This window comes from Gallinula chloropus (genome assembly GCF_964237585.1).
Source record: "Gallinula chloropus genome assembly, chromosome: 4".
In the NCBI taxonomy this organism is placed as follows: domain Eukaryota; kingdom Metazoa; phylum Chordata; class Aves; order Gruiformes; family Rallidae; genus Gallinula; species Gallinula chloropus.
Window position 1 is genome coordinate 42418189 of NC_140088.1, and position 18207 is coordinate 42436395.

General features: G+C 38.4%; 1 protein-coding gene across 1 annotated transcript in view; it reads left to right on the forward strand.

The window, feature by feature from the left end:
* Nucleotides 1–18207, forward strand: part of PRMT3 (protein arginine methyltransferase 3) — a 62450-nt gene that overhangs the window by 31990 nt on the left and 12253 nt on the right. The window contains exons 12-15 of the mRNA XM_084264055.1: nucleotides 1813–2000; nucleotides 5125–5211; nucleotides 17176–17226; nucleotides 17401–17488. Of these exons, the coding sequence (XP_084120181.1) occupies nucleotides 1813–2000; nucleotides 5125–5211; nucleotides 17176–17226; nucleotides 17401–17488 (414 nt within the window). The remainder of the gene's footprint in view (nucleotides 1–1812; nucleotides 2001–5124; nucleotides 5212–17175; nucleotides 17227–17400; nucleotides 17489–18207) is intronic.

The following is an 18207-nucleotide window of genomic DNA, read 5'->3' on the forward strand; positions in this document are numbered from 1 at the left end:
GGTGGCTCCTTTTGGTTTGAAGTGCTGGGAGGTAGTGCGGAATATAGTGCTGTAGTCACACTAGTGACCACAGTATGAAAGCTTAGAGAAATTGAAATACCTTATTGATGGCTCCAGAAACTACTTGCAAATACCCCTACTGCCAGATGTTGATTTTTCTGCATGTGTACCACCTGCCAAGAATGCTGGAACCAAATGATTTGTTTCAGACAAGATGGTTGGAAAACCTTCCTCCCTTGATCCTCATCAAACTGCCTTTTTACTGCTGAGTTAATTGTAGCCTGTTCCTGAAGAAACCTTCTGCTTTGAGTTCTTGATCTGCAAAGTAGGGGTGGTGATAGCTTAGCAATGGGATTGTAGTTTCAGCTTACTGGTATCTATTTATACTGTTTTAAGCAGTGAGAAAGTGAGAAAAATGAGCGTATTTTGTGTAAACCAGTCATTCCAAAAGTAAAGGTGATTGCTTGCATGAGCGTGCAATTCTCTCATATGGAGAAAGAAGAAGATTCTTTAGAGAAGACTCTTCTTTATCATTAATATGTTTAGGGTTATTTCCTTTAGGCTAAATCTATTCTCACTGTAGAAATCAATTGTCTAATTACAATTTGCTGATTCTGTTTTCAGTATTTTACAAAGCAAAAAAATCCTGCTTTTCTGACTTACCATGCTATAGCAATGATTTCCCATGCTCATTTTGATAAACTGCAATTTCAGGCAGGTGCTGAAGACAAAATTAATTTTACAGTTCACAAGATTCTGGTGAAGAAGAGAGAAACTTAGCTTCAGTTTTGCTACCACTGCCACATTCATGTATCAGTAAAAAATAAAACAAATATTTTTATTAACAATCATTTTGCTTTAAAGCCAGATCAGGAATTCAGCTCTAAAAAGAAACGTGGGAATTTCTTGTTGGAAAGAAACCTAGCTAAATGCAAATTGAGCTTCTCTTACTATTTGATAGTGCTGTGGACGGCCATACTCATAGCAGCTGTTCTTTGTGCCTTTCCCAGGCAGTAGTGGAGAGGGGCTGCCAAGAGATGGACTGGCTTTGCTATCAGCAGCCGTTAGAAAGACAGATGTCTGTCTTCCACTGTTATTTGGGAAAGCTGTAAGTAGATACGTGTTTAGAAGATACGTGTTGGAGAAGGGAGAGCACAAATGTGAAGAGTGTGAGAATGATAGCTGTCGTGCTAAAACTGGAGAGGGGACTGATGAGCACAGTCTCTTCTCTGTTGGGTTGCTTCCATACTCTTAAGGTGCCATTAGAAGAGTGTTTATTCATTTCCAGTACCCAGAAAGAATATTTTAGGTTGCAAGGCAAGTACCAGCCAGAACTGATAAGAAACAGGAGTAAAACTCTTGAGTAAGAGTATTTGCTCTTTTCTGGAAATAAGATTTCTTGTTATTGCAAAGCTCTCACCTGAATTTTCCTTTGAGTGTCTGCCTACAGTTATTTATTACATGTTTTAGTGCAGTGTCTGCGTAGGAGCCAGAATAGAATGTACCAAATTAGTGTCTTCAGATACCAAGTTACCAATCACTTCTGGCCAATGGGATTCAGCTACAGAGATAGCTTGGCATGAACAGAAAAAGCAGTTACCGGTTTGGTGTTGGGAAAATTAGAGACACCAGAACTTAGTCACTTCTGTGGATGAAATGGAGTCCAGAAAATAAAGTACCAGAACTGTCATGTCCAAAAGCTGAAAATAATTCTTGTATTTGTCCTTTTAAGATGTTAATCACTTCAAGAGAAAAGAGCAAGTCCTCTTTATGAGTGTCTAAAATAAAATTTCACTAATCTTTCTGTTGCAGTTTATCCTGACATTTGCACCATTAGTGTGGTAGCTGTGGGGGATATGAATAAGTATGTGGACAAGCTCCTTTTCTGGGAAGATGTATATGGCTTTGACATGTCTTGCATGAAGAAAGCTGTAATTCCAGAAGCTGTTGTGGAGGTGCTGGATCCAAACGCACTGATATCTACAGCCACTGTCATTAAGGTACCGTCCTAGAGCCGCCTTAAATTTTGAGTAGTAAAATTAAAAGTTTGGGTTTTAATACTTCCATACACACACTCTTTCACTCTTGCTCTTTTTCTCTGGCATCTTCAAAATTATACAAATGCAGTAATATTCTTGGTTTTAAGACTGTAAGACTTGGTTAAAAATAGCAATTAATACAAATCTGAGCTCTTAAAATAATTTTCCCTTGTTTACATTGTTCTGTTCTACATTTTCTTCTACCCAAACCCACATTTACTTGCATAACTGAAATTAAAGCTATGAGAAAAAAAACTAACCAAAAACCCCAACCAAAAAAAACCCTCTCCCACACTGGAATGTAGAGTCTATAGTAGGGACGCTTCTTCTCATCTTATGTATTTCTGTGTCAAGGTAGCTGGCTTTAAAGATCTTTCATTGCAGGAACATTTACTGTTGTCACTCATAGCCTCATCCAACAGAATGTCCATGACTGAAAGGGCAGTGGTATTTTCTGTTGTACTCAGTGAAACAATTTTATGCTTCCTTCACTGTGCTGTCTTCTTTTTATGGCAGCTTTGTGATGGGGAATAGGTGCTAAGTTGGTAGCGATTCATATGAGGGAATATTGACGTACTGAGATATAATGCCAGAACATTTAACTAGTTTGAAATTCTGACAGACTTCGTGGTTAGTAATAATTTGCACAGTTCAGATCAAATTGAGAAGACTATTATAAACCAAGATTTTTTTTTTGTCACAATGTTATTCTAATTATTGTTCATATAGTTACTTTTCTAGCATAAAACACTTCAGGCAGTAATATTACTGCCCTTCAGTGGGAACTAACATTTTAGTAAATAGGCTATTTCTATTTAATTGCATTCCTCTCCTATTTTTTACATAGAAGAAAATGGTTTTACATCACTGAACTTGACACCATTACTGAGGGTAGTTCCAGTTTCTTCCAGCATAGAAACTACTTATTGTGGTCAGTTGTCATCCTGCCCACAAAAGCAGTAGCAGGCATAGTACAGCTTTGTAGTAAGTATATCCTGATGCAAGTTACTCTTAAGCTTTTCTTGTATCTAATTTTATTACAGGGAAGATAAAAAATATGAAGCTTTTTAAATAATTGGGCATTCAAATGTAAGAAGAGCTTAGACTGGTATTTATTTATCTCATGTAACTACTTCAGCTTCTTTGTGCATCTCCTTTTTACTTCTGGACTCTTTATTCATAGATAAAGTTGTCATTATGGATGTCGATTACATTTTTTTTCTCTGAGCTTGTTTGACTAGACTCCCTCTAGAGTCAGTCAGTGAAACTAGTCAGTGAAATAAAATACCAGAGAACACCTATAGGGTTGTATGGCTTGAGGCATACAGGTGTTGTCTTTAAGTGTAAGGAGAGGGTAGTGGGATCAACTCAGATGTTGAATTAAGTTTTGAGATCTGTCGTTACAGGGAAGGCAGATACCTCCCGTAATGAATGAATGTGCACAAAACAGAGGTCAGGAATCCAAAGCTGTAACTGTTAAGCATCTGACCAGTTGGATTGTGTGATGAGTGAGGCATGGGCACTTTTCTCAGTCCCATTTTTTTCCAATGTTCTTGCATGTTCTGATGCAAGTGGGAGTGTAGTTGAGCGCTTCTGGCAAATAGGTCAGGCTTTGGGTACAGCAAATGAAGAACACACATGGTTGCATGGGTAAGTTGAGCTCTATCAGATTAAGCAAACAAATTAAAAAAAAAAAACAGCTGGGAAGTGTTGCTAGCAATAACAAAAGTTAAACTTGCCTGATGCAGTCTATACACTGATACTGTTTTAGAAGCAAAATTGTTAGCTGGTAAAAAGTACATAACCCGTTCTGTGATGAGCAGTTACTGTCGAGCTCGGGTGTATGTGCTTAGCAAAGTTTGTCATCGTGCAGTGTTTCTCATAACTCTTATGTTTAATGGGCTTATAGGGATCTGACCTTAGTACAGTCATGGTGTTAAAAATAACCTGCAATCAATGCATGTGTGTGTGTGCTGGAGTTACAGTACAAAGTAGTGAAATTAATGAGTTGAGCAAAAGTAGCGTTATAGGTAAATGGTTTTAATCAATAGCTATTCCACAGAACAAATGGATTGCATTTTTGAGGGAAAATTTTTAAATGTTCCAATTTATCATATGATTACTACAGAAGATGCTGTCGTGTGTTTGCTCAGATTTGCCGCTGCTTCTTTTGACTAGTTTATAATGTAAGTTTTCAGGAAGCAAAACACTCCTTAAAGGTGAGGCACCATCAGGAAATACTGATTAATAATGTATATGATATTTAATTTAGGCAGTATATGATGTTCTTAGATGACTATGTAAACTGAAGAACTTCATACAGTGAAAAAATACAGTGCGATTGTTAGGAACAGCTCAAAACTGAAGCTTAATGCTCTTCAAAAACTCTGATTTTTATATAGATATATAGAAATGTAAAAATAAGAAAGAAATGCAGGTTGCAATTTGTTTTGATGGTGGTGGTGTTATTCTGGTGCTGTTGTTTTCTCTTAATTGCTGAATAGAGAAGCAGGTCTTTCTCCTGTGTTGTATCATTCTGACACTTCACATACTGAACACCACGTGGCTGCACGGCCATTCAGAAGGACCTCCACAGCCTTGAGAAGTGGGCCAGTGGGGGCTGTGCAAAGGACTCCGGGCAACTGAAGGGCAATGCAGAATCCTACAGCTGAAGTGATTTGAGATATTACGGCCCTGTAAGCTAACTGCTTAGAGGTTCTAAGGTTCTAATCCAGGTTGTAAAATAACTGAGGATATCTGCATGGATACCTGTGAAAGCTACTTCATCTCAACAACGGGAAGCTGTCATCAAGAAACTTGCTTGAACAGAGTGACGTACCTAGTTCAAACCACTACTAGTCAAAGTGTCTGTTTACTTTGACATTTGAGGAGGAAGGATTTTAGGTGTTTTGTCAGTCTGCAGATAGGTCTAGGTGTCTTTTGAGTCTTTTTCTTTTGAAGAGCTGGATTAGTATTGCCCTATAAAAGTTGTCTTTTTATAGGATCAACTGAACATCATCCCAATATAGATCTCTATTTAAATTCAGCACTATCACTGACAGAATTCCACTATTCCTTTTGACAGCATATTGACTGTAATACTGCATCCACTTCAGACTTAGAATTCTCTTCAGATTTCACCCTGACTGCTACAAAGAGCATGAAGTGTACGGTAAGACAATTTTAGTTTCTTCATATACGGACTAATACTGCATTAATTAAGCTTCATTTGTCATCAGTCCCTGTTTTGAAACATTCATTTCTGCAGTACAGATGTGTAAAATGAGCACTTTTTGTGAAGAGAAATGGATGTAAAGCTCCAGCAATAGTGTTATGGTATAAGGAGGCAAGGTAAGGAGGATTAGCATTTGGGTGGTTCTGTTTTGTTCTCTAGCCCATGTTCTGAAATGAGAGCTTTCTGTTCAGTCATGTTGTTACTGATGTTCTCGAGAATGACACAGTCACTATTCTCAAAAGAGCTTTTCTGAGTTTAGTAAGAAGATTGAAAGACAAAATAGGGGAATGGTAAGAGTATAGCTCATGTAATAACGAACATATAGCAGCTTGTAGGGGAAACTCATTCTCAAACAGGGAGGCTTATGAACTTTACACATGAGGAGTGAGGGGAAATAAATACATAATTAGAATCTGAATCTCTTCAATCAGTGGTGGATAGCCAGGGGTTTTATTGTGTCTGTTTTACTGTCTGACAGTTAGTATTGTTAATTGATGTAAGTTAATATGACTTGCATTCAAAAGAACAATAGTTCTAGAAAGACTGTGGGGTTTGGTTGGAGGGGAGTTCCAATTGCAGCAGATGCCAACTTACTCATCTTAGTGTTACAGACTATGCTGCCATAAATTGAGTGACAGATCTCCAGCAAATCTGAGTCTGTGATCCCCCTTAGTTGAATATTGTCTGTCAGACACTAGTCAGTATGAAAAGAAAAAATATTCTTCAGTCTGAGCTTTAGAATTAAATGAAAACTCAGTACTAGTGCATCTTTCAAAGGCTTCTTTGAAGCTGTGCCTACGTAGTTGAGTATGAATTTACATAAATACACATTCATTTTGATGCTTTTTTCTTAGTCATTTAGTATCTGCTTGTTAATGAGAAAGCAGAGAAGCACTGATATTTTTATTAAAGAAAAATGTGCCCTGTTTTTTCTGCAAGTGCCCATGCAATACATTGTGTGATTGTGCTCCATTTTTTAAGTATAAGTCAATGAAGCTACCTAAGTATTCATGTAAGGGCACAAGTGACTTGTGAAATGAAGAAGTTAAGAATGTATTTTAAAGCTGAAACAAAGAAGGTGTTCCAACATGAACATTTCGCAATGTTGAGATGGTTACCTAAGTGAGGATACCTTTTTCCTTTGACTTGGTTATGATGCTCAGCTACCTTTCTTGGTTGCAATAGGAATGAAAAGGATTTTTTTTTAGGGTTACTTTTAGGCAGAGAGTTTGGAGAAATATGGGGTACAGATGAGAGTCTGGCTTAGTATTGTGTCCAGTTCTGGGCTCCTTGGTATGAAAAGGACCGGGATCTCCTGGAGAGAGTCCAGAGAAGGGCTACAAAGATGATTAAGGGCCTGGAGCATCTCCCCTGTGAGGAAAGGCTGAGTAAGTTGGGACTCTTCAGCCTTGAGAAGAGAAGACTAAGGGGGGACCTAATTAAAGTCTATAATTATCTGAAGCATGGGATGCAGGGGGAATCAGCTAGCCCCTTTCAGTGGTCTGTGGGGATAGGACAAGGGGCAATGGCTGCAAGTTGGAGCACAGGGAGTTCTGCACCAACGTGCAGAAAAACTTTTTCCCAGTGAGGGTGACAGAGCCCTGGGAGAGGCTGCCCAGGGGGGTGTGGAGTCTCCTTCTCTGGAGAGATTCAAGACCCACCTGGACGCCTATCTGAGTGATATGTCCTAGGGAGCTGCTTTGGCAGGGGGGTTGGACCCGATGATCTCTCGAGGTCCCTTCCAACCCCTGCAATTCTATGATTAGATGCAAGTAACACATTGCGTTTTTCAACACTAATAAGCAAAGGCAGGATGACCAGTCTCATGATTTACAGATCTTTATGATCACCATAATATGGGTTTATATTCAATATCAATTTTAAATGTCTTCTGTCTTATTAAAACATCTTCATCCAACTTGACAAAAGTTGTGTAAGGCTCTGGGATTTTGTAAATCTAAAATTTGTGTAGTAAGTGTGTTGTGATACTTCTGCTGGGAGGTTCGTGCTTAGTTGTAAGTCAGTCGTAGCACATCAGACTCGAGTCCAAAGGGATAATTCCATCGGTAGATAATTTTTAATATGTTGAGAAGTCTGCTACCACTGGTTTACTTGGCTTTTGTGTAAGAAGAGATTCAAGCTTCCTCTGATGCAAACATTGTGTTGCTGGATAATGTAAACAGTTTAACTGATAACAAAATCTTGGATACCCTCATAGAACAACACAATACCTGCTTTTGGACCGGTCTATGTGCCTGTTTGTGCTGCTGCATTTGCCACCACTTTTGCTCTAGGACAGGATACATAAGAATTTGCTGGTGCACTAAACTGACATTGTCCCACATACATATTTTAAGGCATAGTTACTAGCATGAGATGGTAGTTATGTACAAATACTTCATAATGATTTGTCATCAGCAGATTAAGGACACAGTAACCTCTTGGGTTTTATTAAATTAAATGTTTATATTTTATTGTTCATTCATGAAACAATAATCCTGGTTTTAGTTGTCATAGAATCACAGAATAATTCTAGTTGCCTCAGGGCAGGGTCAACTTTGATTTCAGACCAAGCTGCAGTGCAGCCCTTTCTTAATGTGGCCATTTTCAATTGATTACTTGAACAGAAATCTTTACAAAATCTTGACAACCTTTTTGATGTTGTGTAGAGTAAAATAACTTAGCTTGTAAACATAGTTTTCCCTAGCACTAGACCTTTACAATAGCTTCATTTCTGTTCCATGATACTGTGGTATCATTGACTTATAAATCAAGATGTACATTTGCATTTTATGATTCCAGGAGGAAGGAAGGGAAAGGGGGGAAGAGCCGTGCTTCTGAATTTTTGCAGTGAATCCAGGTTCTAAAAAATGATCTGAACTCTGTAAAGTATTTTGCACTTCATCATTTAGGTTTATTGACACTTTGAGTGAAATTTCCACTCTTTCTATGATGGATTGTAGAAGTTTAGTTAGGGGTTGACAGTTCATCCATCATATCAGGCTGCCTAACCTTGCAGTAAATGAACAGTAAAAGTCCATTATTTATATTGAGAATTTTTGAGGAGATGCTTTAAGATTGCAATTTGTCCTTTGAAAATAACATCTGATGTTTTTCTTGTTTGCATCATCTGTGTCTTGTTCTTCTGAACAAAAAGAGGAACCTGATTACATTTGCCCAGATTCTAGGTTTTTAGACTTGGTTCTTCTGATTTTTGTGTCTTTAAGTATGAACATTTAAAATCATTTTGCTTTATTTACAAAAGAAAAAAAGAAGGAAATCCATTCTTATATGCCAGCATGTGTCAGGGGAGGGAGTGGGGGGGGTTAGCTCACAACCTAAAGCTCATTTTAAAGGAGCCTTTTCTCAGCCCCTTCTGTGCCACCAAAGTGTAAAACCAGATTTGGTTCTTATTCCCAGTGCCACCAGCAACAGCAAAGCTAACTTCAGGCCAGTGTTACTGTCAGAACTCTGACTTTCTCTGTAAGCTGTCTGGCTTTAAAAACCAAACACGTAGAAAGCTTTGGTACGTGGTGATAATTTAGTTGTTTTGTGGATCCTCTTGCAGATGAACTGGTAGGTTATGCTGCATCATCGGGTTCTGGGTAGTGGGTTGTCATGCTGCTTCTTTCCAAAGCACTGCATGGGTGCAGAGTAATGTGTGGTAGATTGTTCTTACATGGAAATGGCAGCACAGAAAGCATTGCTGAATGTATTCTTGCAAAAGCATAGCACTGATGAGAAGAAATTTAGCAAGTACTCAGAGCAAGGAGTCCAGTTAGAGAATGCAGCATAATGATCATCACTGAAGAGCTAAACTTTGATCTGGCGACTCTGGAAGCATCAGCCATGTTTGGGTCTGTTGCTTCCTACCATCAACCTGTTGGCATGTCTGTGGTGAAAGGACAGTGAGTAATGAAAGCTGTTAGGAATCTAAGGCGTAATGCAGTTTTTACCAACTCATTACCACACTTCCTTCAATTGTGACTTGGAACACCCCCAAGGACCCCTCAGGCAGGAGAGGCGACACTTCTCATTTCTGTGGCAAGACGTTAAATACCTTTGAAATGTGACCTTAGTTTTTTTCCTCAGTATCTTTTTTTTTTCCCTTTAGTAGATACTGTTTGAAATTCTGTGGGTTTTTTTCAGTCTCAATAGAGAAGTTAACCTCTTCTTGATTTACCCATATTTTATTTCTGTTCTTGTAAATGGTTTCTGTGGGTAAGTTTTGCTTAGGAGACAGTTTTTCCTGGTTTTTGCCTTGAAGGAGCAGCAGAAAGATTAGTCCCTCAAGTGTAATATTAACTTTTGGGACTTGCCACCCAGCCACCTCTTTCTCATCCTTTGATTTTATTTTTAACCCTCTGTTTTGCTTTGTCACCTTTTAATATAAACATTTTACTTCCTGAAAACTGATAATGCAAGTGCTGAAATACCTATTTCTGTTCTTTCTGGATATTATCCCTGTTCTTCCTCTCAGAAGGCCTTGTTGCTGATGTCTTGGCTAATTTTCTGTTTGTATGATAGTGCTATGTAATTGTTGTAGAGGTGGTTTGAAAACCATGCAGTTCAGTAGGCGCACTCTCTTGTTTGTAAGTAAATGGACCAAGTCAGGACATAAATGCCCAGACTTAGCAATGAGCTGGTGAGGAACAGAAAAATGATGCTGTTCCCAGAACCTAGGAGCCCAGTATGAATTGTAAAATACCTGACTTGTCTGTCCTTCCACCTGCAAATTATTTTAAATTACTCTTACACTGTTGTATGATTAAAAAAAAATCAACCTAGCAGAGTATTAAGCATGCTCTTAACAGATCAGCCTCATGTCTCACTGTAGGCACATTTAAAGTGTATTGCAGATGATCCTGTAATACTTCCTATACACATTATGTATGTTACGCAGCATATCACAGACCATTAGGAGCTGGAAGGGAGCTCCAAAGATCATCTAGTCCAAACCCCCTGCCAGAGCAGGATCACTTAAACTAAGTCTCGCAGGAACGTGTCCAGGTGGGTTCTGAATGTCTCCAGAGAAGCAGACTCTACAACCTCTCTGGGCAGCCTGACCTAGTGCTTTGTATCCTTTGCTCCATATCCTTAAAAAAATACTGAATGCTTCAAATAGGCTTTTTGTGCAGGTGTTCAAGCCATTAGATAACTCTTCAAGCAAAGAAGTCGTAATAAACCTGAGAAATATGGAAACATTGAGCAATGATAAATAATTAAAAGTGGTGCTTAGTTTTTCAGGAGGGTATTTTTTGCAGGTGAGGGGCAAGTCAAGGCTTTTCTCAGAGCACTATTCTTTCTATTGATTTTTTTTCTTCCTCTTTTTCCTGTTACCACCAAGTAGAATCTTTTAGGGTTAAGTTTGTTTATTATTGGTTTAGCTTTCAAAGATTGATGGTTTTCAAAGCACGAAGCAGTTGCATAGAATCATTATATGAAATTGTTTCACAGTACTTTTAGTGTGACTTGGTTTCAGTCTTACAAAAATTATGGCCAAAAATAAATTTAATTAGCTGCAAAAGTGTGTTTTCCTGGTAAAGAGCTAGGGTTTGTCACTGCTGATTTTAATGAGACATCTGGCTATTATCAGTTAGTAGATGCTGCTAGGAAAATATTCCATTAATTGTATTCTAAGTTGATCACTGTGTGAGCTTTTGAGATAAAATATAATGGTGATTACCCTCAATGTAGAAATCAATTGACAAAGTTTCTCTTTTGTTTGCAAGCGTTTCCCCTGTGACTCCATCAAGGTTGATCTTTCCTAGCTGAATAACAATATCCCCTGGGAAGAAAATGGCAGTATCTCTTCATTGCTCCCAAGAGATCTTGTCAAAGAGCGGGGAATGTGTATAAAAAGTGGGAGGGAGGAAGAGGGTAAGAGAAGGATAATGAACCAGAGGACGTGACTGATGTATTAAAACCTTTAGGAGGAAAGAGGAAATTGAGTTGACTGGAGGAAATTATTTAGACAAATAATTTTGTTTGTTAAAATTTTCTGACATATTAGTTTTGTTTCTTAATGTCCATTTTTCTTCCACATGTGAGGCAAGAGTAAGTGTTAGCATAGAAGTCTTCAGTTCCAACCTTAGGTGATAAACTATTTTTTTTATTATTATTTTTAAGCTAAAAGTTGGCAATCTGGCTTTGGGTACCATAGCTAAACAAGGCTTGAATGCCCCATTTCTCTTTAAATGAAAGACTATCACTTTTGAAGCAAAATTTATCCTTGTGATTTATTTATTTATTGGTAGCTCCCTCTGCAGTGATCTCCAGACTCTTATTCTTTTAAAAACACAGAATTGTTGGATTTTAATAGCCAGGGGTTTCTTTTCCCTGTGATAAAAACGCAGCAACTCTGCTGCATGGATGACAAACATTCCGTCTCCATGCTTGGATAAACTCCATCAAAAGCACATTATCTCCCACTTCTGTGGCCAGCTGTCTAATTGTATTTGTTGTAGCCACTCACTGTTGGAACATGATACTGGTGAAGAGCAGGAATGATAAATTACTCACTGTAGGTGATAGCGATGATGATAATTTTTAATTTCCTTGTTCCTAAGTGAATTGGTAAGGTTGCCTTTATGAGCTCTCATAAGGAGTCAAGCAGTGTCATTTGTTTTATCCTGTTAAAATTCTGCATGTACAGCCAGCCATTTTCTTCAGGAAAAAAAAAGCTGTAGTATTCAGATACACTTGAATTAAAATTTCTCTCTTCCCATTTCAGCGAAGAACTGTATAAATAATATATACTAACATTCACCTATCACATTAATATCACCTTAAGCTTTAATATACATACCTGGTACATATTATGTGAATAAATGGAGGAAAAATAGGCTTAAAATAATTTACCTTGGAGAGAAGAAAAATGTTGAAGACAAGTGAATCTTAATGGGAGGATGTGTTTTATTTATGTATGTTTTCATACATTTGCATGAAGAGCTTAGCAACCCTCAGTAGTGGATGTAGATCTTAAAGGCACTTTATGGGAACTTCATCAAAACCTGGATTTGAAAAATCAGGGAGAAGTTAGGCTGCTGTTGTAACTTCAGGAATATTTTATTCTTAGTTGAGTGAGCTCTTTGACCTTTATAGGATGATGCTTTGCAGTCTCAGTACTGTCCATCTCTTCCTAAAAATTTCTTTAGTTCTTTATTTAACCATCTTCTTTCCCTGCATAAATATGGAGATTTTGTTCAGAGCTTGGAGTTTTGGACCTGATAGCTCTGCTTTTTCTTCTGGCAATTTATTTGAGAACAAGAATAATATTTCTGCAATGTTTCCCAATATTTAACATCAGTTGAGGCTAGAGCATGTGTCAGGCTAGAGTTGCAGTTATTTATTACCAGTTTAGAAGTCATTATTTTTGTTTTCCACTTTCATGGTATTCAAGAGACTGGCACTTGAAAGATTCTGCCAGAGAAGGTTTAAGTTCTTGCAGATTAGTCGTTGGTGAAGTTGTAAATAAGCTGTCAAAAGTGGAGCAAAAAGATGAGAACTGCAGTGGAAGAAATAACTTACGATGCTTAAAAACCAACCCAAAAAACCCCAACCCAAACACACACAAGGGAGTAGTTGTAAAACATCATCTAGAATTTATGGGAGCATTATTTGCTTGTTCCTTTTCTTTATTTCAGTGCCTGGTAAAAAAGATGCCACCTCTAATAAAAACCTGGCCAGCCTCATATTCCATTTCCATATGCTTGTATCTGTGATTGTTTAGAGCATGCCACTTGTGATTTTTTTATTTTCCTTATTTTGCTTTTAGCCACCATGTGTTAAATTTTACAAGAAAGGAGGACTTAATCTTCCTTCAAGCTGTAAACACTGGAACTATCTTCCTTTTATAGTGCTGCATATTTAATAGAAGCTTCTCATTGACTGCTACAGCTACTGCAATTTGTGACAGTGTTCAAAAGTGAATTGAAAGGAAAATGTGTTTAACTCTTTTAGAGGATTGTTTCACTGAAATGTATAGAAATACAACAGAGAAATATCGTGCAATTAAACATAAAACAACCAAGTATTTAATAAACCCAGAAAGCTGAGATGTAAGAGGCAATAAAAATTCCTAAAAAAAGATAACCAAAAGCACTATTGTATAGTTAGTTGTTTATTATCACATATTTCAACTTTAATTTGTGTGGGGTTTTTTAGATTTGAGAGAACTTGGTTTTGAATGCACAGGACTAGTGGTTGTAGATAAAATTGTAGAAAACATCATCTGTGTGTACTTCTGCCTTTTCTTTTTCACCAACACATTGATGTGGGGTCCCAGATCCCGTGATACAAAGCTTATGCTAACATACCTTAAGGAGGTGGTGGGAGTTGCTAAGGGCTTTTTTAGCACTTGCATTTGGGAGTGTTGAAATAGGCTTCCCTAGTGCAGTCAGGTATTTTAGTTTTTCGTGGAAGTCCTCCTATGGCTTCGTGTAGAAGCAGAAATTAGGCTTTATGTAAAGCTTTTCATAAAACATTAAGAGGAGAAATAACTAGAACTGTGTTACAGCTTTGAGTTCTCCAGTACTTTGTCAGTGAGTGAAGAAATCTTGCCTAATACGCAGTCTAAACCTCCCATGGTGCCGCATCCTCTTGTCCTATCTTGGAGGAAGAGACCAACACCCACCTTGCTACAGCCTCCTATCAGGTAGTTAGATAGTGATCAGGTCTCCCATCAGCTTCCTTTTCTCAAGGCTAAGCCGAAACACAGTACTCTAGGTGTAGCCAAGTACAGAGGGACAATTGCTGCCCTGGTCCTGCTGGCCATGCTATTTCAGGTACAAGCCAGGATTGAACATTTTTATTTTCTGTTCTGGCTCAACAATTATTTTAGTGTCAATATTGAAAAATATATATCCATTTTAGAACTTAACAGATGCTTTAATGGATCAATGTATAAGATTTACCTGTAGTCCCTTGAACTCTGTAATCCTTGGAGCTCTGCTTAAGGTGGTCTTTGTGTAATAATTACAGTTACTACCCCTTGAGGTAGATAGTCAACATCAGTGTTTCGGGTTGGTTGTAAGGGAAACCATTGATAGTGTAAGGAATAAGGTGGTTTATCCTATTTATTTAGAGAAAATGTGAAAGCAGGGGGCTGCTGCTTTGCTTGTAACCACGGTTTCTTTTCAGCCTGAACTTGATTGCCAAAAATTGCTAATTTGGGGATGTTTTCTGAGGGTTACATGTAAGGTGCTTCTGTTACTACTTGCTACCAAGCGTATAAATAATTATATCCATCTTAGCAGTGGTACACCTGCTTGACCCTTTAGCTTTCTGGTCCAAAACATAGCTCGATTGTCTTATTTTCTCTGGAAGCTGATTTTTATTTTTTTTTCCTCCTTTCAATTCTTAATATATTTTTGTTGTCACAACCTTGTTTTCCTTTCTCTGATAATCCTATCCTAGTTTTTATTTCTAAGCATATCAACGGTATTGACTTGATGACTGAAAAATATGTTTATGGCTTAAGAGATCTCTGACTAATGTCCAGAAAAGATTGTGCATCAAGAGAAGTAGCATGATGGGTCAATAAAACTTTGTCAAAACCTTCTTGGCGTAGACTCAAAAAGGGATATCAGAAGCACGACTGTAATTCACTTGGAAATGAGTGTCTCAGTATTGAGTGATAGGACTTAGAATCGTAGAATTGTCTGGGTTGGAAGGAACCCCAAGGATCACGAAGTTCCAATCCCCCTGCCACAGGCAGGACCACCAACCTCCAGGTCTGGAGCTACACAAGGTTGCTCAGGGCCCCATCAAACCTGGCCTTGAACACCTTCAGGGATAGGGCATCCACCCTCATTCTGAGCAGCCTGTTCCAGCCCCTCACCACTCTTTCTGTAAAAAAAGTTCCCCCTAATATCCAATTTAAACCTCCCCTCCTTCATCTTCAATCCATCCCCCTTGTCCTGCCATTGTCTGCCCTTTTAAAAACCTGATTCCCCTCCTGTTTCTCTGCTCCCCTCAGGGACTGGAAGGCTGCAATGAGGTCCCCCTGCAGCCTTCTCTTCTCCAGGCTGAACAAGCCCAGCTCCCTCAGCCTTTCTTTGTAGGGGAGGTGCTCCAGCCCTCAAATCATCTTTGTGGCCTCCTCTGACCCCTCTCCAACAGTCCCACATCTTTCTTGTATTGGGGGCCCCAGCTCTGGATACAGGACTCCACATGGGGCCTCACGAGGGCAGAGTAGAGAGGGACAATCCCCTCCCTGACCCTGCTGCCACCCCTCTTCTGATGGAGCCCAGGATACCATTGGCCTTGCGAGCTGCGAGAGCACACTGCTGGTGGAAGAGTGGAAGAGTCAGCTTCCCACATCTGATGCTCATTTGTCACAAAGGTTCCTCGGTGTTTCCTTGGTTCCTTCTCTAAGAATATTTCCCCACATTGCCAGGCTTCTCTGGAGTGCCCTGAGTTGAAAAGCTGACGTGGATGCTTTAGTGTAGGCTTTTTTCCTTAGCACATTACGTTCTCTACCATGATGGTGAAATCTGTTCTGGATTTAGGCTAGAGAGGAAAAATACCGGAATGGTTTAGCTATTATTCAGGTGGCTTCTTTTGTAATGATCCTGTGCCATTCGTTACCCTAGTTTTGCCTGTTTGCAAAATTGTCTTCACAGTCTCTCTCTGAGCTAGTATGAAGAGCATGCAACAGAACTTGTCCTCTGTAACTATTCTCACCAACCAGTTTCCTAGACTTTTTTTCTAGCCTAGAGTAGGAACAAACAAGTGGTGCTCTGAGGGGAAGGTTGTGATCAGTCATGGGCAATGAGTTTTCATGCAGTGGGCTTGGCATCGTTGAATCGGTACATATCTTGTTTGAATGTACTATAGCTGACATGGGAAGAACACCTTCCTGCTGTCACACAAGAATCTCCAGCTACTGCAGTTAGTCACTTCAAAGCTTTGTTCTGGGTCAGTTCTTCAGGCTGACAGAGAATAAAACCTACCTTGGGCCTGCTGATGTGCTTTAGCCTTTTTGGAGGAGACATGAGAAAAGAAAGGTGAGCATGGACAGGATTTCAGCAATGAAACTGTGGAGTTGATTGTCTTTTATTAGCATCTTCCAGATCTTTATTTGAATTCTTTGAATTTCTGGGACTCTCAGAAGGCACTTTTTTGTCAAAAAAAAGCAGGACAGCATTAGAAGGCTGTGTAACCAATAGAGTCAGTGTGCCAGTTTGTGTATGGACATTTTGTATTTCTTTTCCTCTTCAAGCTGGAAGAAAAGTCCCACTAATGAATTGTGCATTGAAGAGAAAGGCTTTTTGAGATGAGGAGTAAGATGATAGAAGGGACAGAAGATGTGTTCTAAGGAATCCAATGGAGAATTATTATTAGAAATCATTAACTGCTGGAAAAGCCATAAAGTGTTTGTGAATCTTTTTTTCCTTATCTTTGTGTGTAGGAGGACAAGAAAAATATGCCTGCCTGGTTATTCTCTGCTGCTGCTCACAGGGAGCTTTTGTGGAGAATAGTATTAAGCCTTCGAAGAGCAAATAGGTCACACAAAACTCCTCATGCTGTGTATTTAGTGAGGGTTGTGAAGCCACAGATGACAAGGACTGAATTTTATGCTGTTGGGTTTGCACATCTTGAAAGGCTGCTTTCTTAGGTGTAATTCCAGACTAAAACTTGTATGTGGTAAAACAAGGATTACAGTGGGTTACTTTATTCTTGAATAAAGCAAGATTATAATGACAGCTTTTTTTTCTTTTAGGATTGCTAGCATTCTTTTGTTTGGGAATTTCTAGCATGCTTGAAAGCATAAATCTAAACTTGTTCCTGTTGTTAAATGCTTGAAAAGGAGGAAAAATCCCAGCAAATGGAATATATTAATGATACACTTTTTCTTGAGTGTCACTATTATTATTTTATCATATTTGTATTTTATAGGCAGTTGCTGGTTATTTTGATATATTTTTTGAGAAGAACTGTCACAAAAAGGTGAGTATTTGGGATTACACACTTTTAAAATGTTTTGGAGAGATGGGGGAGTTGTATTTTGTAGCACCTCACAGTGTTTGGCAGCAAGGCTATTTTGCTGTTTGGTAATTGATTGATGCGTTGTGATATCAAAAATGTTGTTCTTAATCAAACTCTTGAACTCTTCTATTGCAGGTCTTGTTTTCAACTGGTCCCCAGTGTACCAAAACACACTGGAAACAGACAGTTTTTCTCCTGGAGAAACCAATTCCTGTAGAAGCAGGTATATTTAAACTTAGTTGTGGTGCAACAATGGTTGTTTTGCATTGCTGTTACTAAACTTAATTCTTAAAGTATTTAAGAATGATGTAAGTTAAAAAGAACTAGTAAATCATTCAGCTGCTGTTAAATAAATGTTTTGGTCTAAGCAAAGCACTGAGAAATACCTGTCTGTAGTCTACAAAATCATATGTAAAAATACATGCAAATATGTATGTACTTATGTATATGTAAGTTGGCATATGTCTGATACTTACTTAGCTCCATACAGTAGTTTTGCTGAGAGAACCTCTGTATCAAAATATTTTGATGCAGAAAAATCTAAGACCAGACAACTGCTATTAAAGTTGTTTTAATTTTAACATTACCAGTGGGTTTTAAGCATCATATTTGTCAAGTGATTGCACAGGAATTTTTCTAGCACTCCTGAACTATGCTGTATTTGTTAAATGAATCATGAACATATGGATGGGTGTTATACCTGGCACTGCAGGATTACTCTGTAAATTGAAAACAACTTCAAAGAATACACTGCCATGGACTTTGTTCACTGATGTATGGAGTAAGTTATTTTGATACACTATAAATCTTTATAAAATGGGTAAGTATCATCATATGTTTCACCTTGAATTTGACACAAGTAAAAAGGCTTCTGTTGTCATCAGGGTAACCCAACATTAAGATGATAGATGGTTAAAGTAAGGTTTTAAAGGCTAAAGTGAT